This window comes from Hakea prostrata, chromosome 1 (assembly GCF_041222555.1).
Source record: "Hakea prostrata isolate BN-2017 chromosome 1, UWA_Hpros_2, whole genome shotgun sequence".
Taxonomy (NCBI): domain Eukaryota; kingdom Viridiplantae; phylum Streptophyta; class Magnoliopsida; order Proteales; family Proteaceae; genus Hakea; species Hakea prostrata.
Genome location: NC_142600.1, coordinates 22364632 through 22372050, shown reverse-complemented (window position 1 = coordinate 22372050; position 7419 = coordinate 22364632). Strand labels below are relative to the sequence as shown.

At 36.5% G+C, this 7419-nt stretch overlaps 1 protein-coding gene across 1 annotated transcript; it reads left to right on the top strand.

Moving 5' to 3' along the window:
• The first annotated feature begins 1898 nt into the window (after positions 1 to 1898).
• Positions 1899 to 6092, top strand: LOC149028285 (low affinity inorganic phosphate transporter 1-like). Its single transcript, XM_089135762.1, has 2 exons — positions 1899 to 2042; positions 3997 to 6092. Exon 2 carries the CDS (start codon positions 4092 to 4094, stop codon positions 5700 to 5702), a length of 1611 nt encoding a protein of 536 aa, XP_088991888.1. The 5' UTR covers positions 1899 to 2042; positions 3997 to 4091; the 3' UTR covers positions 5703 to 6092.
• Positions 6093 to 7419: the final 1327 nt, after the last annotated feature.

Sequence of the window (7419 nt, the reverse complement as noted above, 5' to 3'; positions counted from 1 at the left end):
ATATACCTTTTGGATCCATTAGATTTATTCTTCAACAATCCTTTATGATTTCTCTCCCCCAATATTTTTTTATTTCTCATAAAGATATTATGTGATTTTATATAATTCAAAAATAGTTCTAGGACTTGAAAAAAAGATAAATAAAAAATTAAATTAATGTGTCCGAAAGTCAAATTTTGAGATATTTTTGCATTTCAATGAAAACTACGCGCATAGAAATACATTTTTTAAAAATTTTTAATAGGAGAGAAATTTTAAGGGGGACCTGTGTGCAGTAAATTATACATTCATACTCTATAAACGTGAGTTTTTTTTTCTATTTTGTTTATAGAAAATAGAGTATAAAAGAAATAATTTTGTTCTTATAAGTAGAATAAGAATGATATATAAATTTGAGGAAGGAAAAGAAAAGAAAAGCTGAATGTATAAAATTATTCTTGTAGGCATTTGATAAAATGTGTTTCTTGAAACAAATTTGAAAATTGCAATAAAATTTACGAAAATTGTCATTGGTATGTTTAGAGTAGTAGATTTCATAAATGCTCATTCTAAAACTGTTTCACCTAAATCTAACTTGTGCTTAGTTTTTGTTTTGAGAAACAAGCACTTCGAAATTGTTTTTCGAACATAAAATTTTCATAAATTTCAATTTATATTACAAAAATCATGTGAAACAAAATAGTTCTATCAACCAATTGCCGACTGATTTTTCTACTTCTCGAAGCAAAACATACCAAAAAGTGTTTTTCTGTGGGTTACCAAAAATGTCCGAATTCATCTACCTTTTGGATCCATTAGATTTATTCTTCAATAATCCTTTATGATTTCTCTCTCACCCCAACCTCTTTCTCTCATAAGGGTTTTGGGTAAACTTATATAATTTAAAAGATGGTTTTGAGACTTTGAAAAAGGATAACTATGACATAATCGCATTAGTAACAAATTTTGAGATATTCTTGCATTTCAAAGAGAACTACTTACGAAAAGAAGAAGGGGAACTTGTGAGCAGTAAATTATACATTTATACTCTATAAACGCAACCATCTTTTTCTATTTTGTTTATAGATAGAAAATAAATTATAAAAGAAATAAAATAAGAACCATATATAATTTCGAGGAAGGAAAACAAAAGAAAACCTACATGCAGAAAATTACTCTCTATAACATATTATTAAAGAAATATTGTTGCACTTGATCCTTATCCAAACATTGTTGCATACGAAGAAAGTGCCTTAGCAACCAAGAGTCAAGACATAATAATGTTAACAGTTATTGCACATGTATTTACTGGGGGAACATATGAATTTTTATTTTTCCAATATTATTATTACTAACATTGACTTGATGTGTATGACACGAATTCGCAACGGAGGAGTTTGTGTGTGAATTAAGAAAATCGTGCATACAACAAATTAAGAGGAATAAATATGTGACTGACTGACTGACTCTGTGAGAGAGGTTGGTTAGTTGTGGTGTTTAGCAATTATAAATTTCACACCATACATAATTCACAAAAACAACATGAAACTTCCAAGCATTTGCCAGGTAGGACGGACGAAAAGGAAGACGACGACTCAGTCAACTAAACCGGAAAAAGATATTTTTATCTAAATATGAACGTCCGTTGGATCAAAATCCAACTGTTGACAACGCGATTGCGTCGTGCTCAACAATGGAAAATCGATTTTGACATTAATGGGCGCAGCTGATGTGGTGCTGCTGCTGCTGGAGCAAGAGCTGGAGTTGGAGCTGCAACTGCAAGTCATAAACAAGTTAAAAGGGGCGACCATTGACTTTTAAACTAATTTAAAATATATAATAGAAGCAGAGAAGGGTATATGCCAAAATTGATCCCAATCACCATGACTCTATTAAAGACCTGCCTTTGGTTCCTTCTTCCACTCCATTTTCGATACACAGCAAACCCTAAATACACTCTCTCCGCCCAAACCCAGAGGCAAGAGGAGGAGCAGAGAGCTCCAGTCTTCTCCTTCTAAGAAGAAGAAGAAGAAGCGCGATTTCTCCAAATTAGAGCTGTTGAGGTAACAAGTTTCTCCTTCTTCTTCTTCTTCTTCCACTTGGCTTTTAATTCTCAATTCTCGCACCATCGGTCAGAAACCCTTATTATTTGCTCTTCTTTCATTTTTTTTCTCTCTTCCTCTTTCTCTGTTTGTTGTTGTCTGGCTTAGAAAACACTCTGTAATCCCTGGCCTTTCTTTACACAGTAAATTTTAGGAAAGCAACTAATGCAGCCATTAATGACGCTCTACCAAATTTGATGATGGCTCAAATCATGATAGGGCTCCTTTGCCTGTCTGATCTGTCCATTTTTACAGTCCCCACTCGATAATATTTCAATTAGGATAAATAAAGTCCAATCTCATAGAACACTAAATATCTTCAGCTTTCAACTTTTCATTGTTTTCAAAAAAAAAAAAAAAAAATTTGTTACCGAAGTGCTTTGTACTTTGTATTTAGTGGGTAGTTTTTCTTTTTTTCAGAAGAAAACAAAAGTTAAATTAAAGGATATTATAAGAGGTATGTCTACCAATCATATGGAATTTACCAGAATTCATATCTAGAGATTCTAAGTTAGTATTAACATGTCCATTGGCTTTGTTTACTGTGTAGATTCTTGAATATTAAAATGAGAATATAGGGTTGCTAACATGTCTATTGGCTCTATACTATTAAAGGTTGTTCGGTTAATAATGACGAATGTTTCTTAGTGAAGAGGTTATGAATTTTATTTTTTCTAATTGTATGTGAAGAGGTTATGAATTCTATTTTTTCGATATACATATGCGTGTTACCTATCCCTTTAAGGAACTTACTCATAGCTTTGCTTCTAGCACATTGAGTGGTAGCCTCTCTAGTTAGATGCACAAAGCTTAAAGAGGTCAATGGTTCAATTCTTCTTTCCCTTGGCGCTTTTTTCTTCCCCCTTGGTCCTGTGGACCTGTAGTGATTGGCATCAAGAATAGCCAAAATGAAAACCTAAACTACCAACAAGACTGAATTATTTTTATTTTCTTTGACTTTCCTCTAATGATGAAGATATTTTTCTTTGAAATTCATTAACTTTATATAAAGAAAGAAGTACAACTTTTATGTACAAATTTTTTCATACATAATATTAATTTAATTTTTGTAAAGTAAACCAACCCCTTATGTTCAATCTGAAGATATTTTTTGAGAGTGATTTCTATCACTTTTCTTCTTTTTATTATTTTTTCAAGTCTCAAAACTGCTCTTATTGTCGAAAAAAAGTGCTATCAATAATCAAACAAGAGTAAAAAGATGAATAAAGGGAAACTACCCGGAAAGACTAAATATTTCATTGGTTAGTACAAAGAGCAACAGGAAGTTGGTAAGTGGGAACCAAAGCTTTTTCAACCATAATCCTTTTTTCCTTTTTTGTTTTTTTTCCTGGGTATCAGAATCCTATATTGTAATAACAATGGAAAAGGGGAAATGAGATGAAAACTTCTGTTTGACTTGTAGAACGTGGGAGAGTGTAAGGGGAAGAGTAATCCAAACTCGTCCAACAGGGGGGCTTATATCACAAATTAATTGTAGAATAAAATATTAAAATTAAAATTAAAATATATCCGTTAGTTCATGAGACTTTCCCACGTTTGGCGTCGAAGACTTCCGCGTTCAACTGCTCCCACATGGAAATAGATACCCAAGATTCTTATTTAAATAAGTAATAAACTCTGTGTCCTACTCTACTACTACGGTGTCGTGAAACGGAAACTTGGATTGTTCCAATCACCGTTTCATCTCCTCCGCAAATCCCTCCTCCCCCAAGTGCAAGTGGTGCCTTGTTTCTTCTTCAAATCATCTGGTGAAAAGTCTACATCTTGTCTCTCTCTGGAAAAAAACGCAGAAGTTCCAACATGTTTAATTTTTGTGTTGAATTCATGACAACCAAGAAACCATCGAACGGCTAATGGACTAATATCTTATTGCCATTATTCTCTGGTTTTGCAGCTATTGGAAGAAGAATCATCATTCGATTATAAGTAAGTATTTCAATTCAATTCAACTCGGAGGAGAGGAATAGCTAGTGCTAAGACTCAGGAGCCATGGGTAAGGAACAGTTGCAAGTGCTTAACGCACTAGATGTTGCCAAGACTCAACTCTACCATTTCACCGCAATTGTGATTGCTGGGATGGGATTCTTCACAGATGCTTACGATTTGTTCTGCATCTCAATGGTGACTAAACTGCTCGGTCGTATCTATTACACCAAGGCAGGATCTTTAAAGCCTGGTACTTTGCCCCCAAATGTTGCGGACGCCGTAAACGGCGTGGCCCTGTGCGGCACACTCGCCGGACAGCTCTTCTTCGGTTGGTTGGGTGACAAGATGGGGCGTAAGCGGGTGTACGGTCTGACCCTCATGCTCATGGTCGTCTGCTCCATCGCCTCGGGACTCTCCTTCGGGCATTCTGCAAAGAGTGTGATGGCGACACTCTGTTTCTTTCGATTTTGGCTGGGTTTCGGCATCGGTGGTGACTACCCACTCTCTGCAACCATCATGTCGGAGTACGCCAACAAGAAGACCCGTGGAGCTTTCATTGCTGCCGTTTTCGCGATGCAGGGTTTTGGGATCTTAGCCGGTGGAATCGTTGCCCTCATCCTCTCTGCGTCATTCAAGAGCAAATTCCCGGCCCCTGCTTACCAGGACAATCCGGCAGCTTCCACCGTGTCCCAGGCCGACTATGTGTGGCGTATAATCCTCATGTTCGGAGGGGTACCCGCCGCGCTTACTTACTACTGGCGTATGAAGATGCCCGAGACTGCTCGTTACACGGCTCTGGTCGCCAAGAATGCCAAGCAGGCAGCCTCAGATATGGGGAAGGTGTTGGACATGGAATTCGAATCAGAGCAAGAGAAGTTGGAAAAGCTGACCACGGAGCCCAACCAGTCATTTGGGCTGTTTTCCAGGGAGTTCGCTCGTCGTCACGGGCTTCACCTCCTTGGAACCACCACCACTTGGTTCCTATTAGATATCGCCTTTTACAGTCAGAATCTTTTCCAGAAGGACATCTTCAGTGCTATTGGGTGGATTCCCGCTGCAAAAACCATGAATGCGCTAGAGGAAATGTTCAGGATCGCAAGGGCTCAGACGCTGATAGCACTTTGCAGTACGGTTCCTGGGTACTGGTTCACGGTGGCTTTCATCGACCGCATGGGGAGGTTTGCGATCCAATTGATGGGATTCTTCTTCATGACTGTGTTCATGTTCGCGTTGGCCATTCCATACCACCACTGGACATCGCACCACATAGGATTCGTGGTCTTGTACTCCTTCACCTTCTTCTTTGCAAACTTCGGGCCCAACGCGACGACGTTCGTGGTGCCGGCGGAGATATTCCCGGCAAGGCTGAGGTCGACGTGCCATGGAATATCAGCAGCAGCAGGAAAGGCAGGGGCCATTGTGGGGGCGTTTGGGTTCCTTTACGCCGCGCAGGACAAGACCAATCCGGACGCAGGGTACCCACGTGGAATCGGAGTGAAAAACTCGCTCATCATGCTTGGTGTCGTCAACTTCTTTGGTATGGTCTTCACGCTGCTGGTGCCGGAATCCAAGGGCAGGTCACTGGAAGATATCTCCGGCGAGAACGAGGCTGAAGACGAGTCAGCCGTAGCTACAACAGGCCCGAGTTACGACAGCAGGACGGTTCCTGTTTGAATTCATTCTCTGACTCGCATTCGCATTCGCATTCGCATTCGCATTCGCATTCGCATTTAATGGGATGGGAATGGGATATGGTATGGTATCTAGTATCTACTAGTTACTGCTCAATGAATAGATCTGTATTTTTTTTTAAATCTGTATTTTCCTTTTCCCTTTTTATTATGTACAATTTGAACTTCTGTCTTTTGGAATGGGCTCAGTGAGTCAAATCGCTGAGTTGTACGTGTTGTCAGTTGTGTATGCGTATGTCCCCAAATTTGAACCCTTCCCATCCTTTTCGTTTCGTCTTTTTCATTTCATGGTAGTTGGTTGATGTTTTGTAACCTATGTATGTTATTCTTCGAAGTTCGAATATTCAATTCAATTATACTGTGATTCTCCGAATCAGTTTTATGGTCTGCTTTGTAATTTAATTTTTCTTTTTATGATAAAAGAAAAGGATAATTATTGTTGTCTCTTACTTTAATATTTGTATTTTTTTAAAATTGTATTACAATAATAATAAGACCATTAGAAAAAAAAGTCAAAGTATGAATAATAAGCTCATAAGCAAAGAGTCACAATCTACACCAGCGTGTAGGATTCAAAAAGGAACCATCGAATAAAGTAAATATGTGATTAATAAAACTCAAAATAGAAATTAAATATGAAGAAATATCAAATGAAAAATGAAAATCACCTAATATATGATAATTATTGTGCATGTTTCCAAATCTCTTATTTATTAGCATTTTATATACTAATTTGTTTGTAAAACTTTTATCATTATGATTGTGAAAATTTTCAACAATCATAAGTGTGTGGCCTACCAATCCTTTAATTAAAACTCTAATAAAAAAATAAAAACAAAAATAATTTTAAAACAATACTTCTATTGAAGACGAACCCTACCTGAAAATCTATATGATTTACATTTTTTAGTGCAATAATAAAACTCTCATTAACAAATATCATGCTATAGTAGAAATCATTGTTGTTCTGTTCTTTTGTATAAATTCCAAGAATTACAATCTACATAGAGAGATTCATTTTTCCCCCCTCAAAATCATTGTTTCTGCTATTAGAACTTAAATTTATACTATGAAACAGTTCGTCTTTATCATGATGCACATTTTGATGGAGTTAGGGATGAAGAAACAAGATCTCAAGAGGTAATTCATTTACAAAATTTCTTGATATATGTCTTCATCACATTTTAAATGAAGACAACTAGTACTCTTTCACATTCAAAATTGATTCTAAAATGTAAGATCTTAAGGATATAATTGACAGTCAATATGGTTTCCATAAATTAGGGTATGTCATCTTTTTTATTTCTTAATTTAATGAAGGGTGAAATAGACATTACAAATTCCATGTTAATAGCAATGAACAACTTTTCAACGAAATTCAGCTTCGTCCGTTTCGGTGAACAACAAACCAAAACAAGTGGCGATATTCAAGATTGCAAAATATCGCCAAAATTTCGGCGATATATTGCCGAATCGACCGATATATCGGCAAAATCTCAAATTCTTTGCAATACTTTGGCAATTTCTTGCGATTTTTCTCGTGATTCTATAGCTGAATCTTCAGGGTCAATGAACAATCTTACCAATTATGTTCCAATGATTCAAGACTCAAAAGCCAATGTGCCAAATATGGTTATGGAGGAAAATCTACATAGAATAATTTATGTAAATAATGCAAATTAGAAAGATATTTTGTAGCA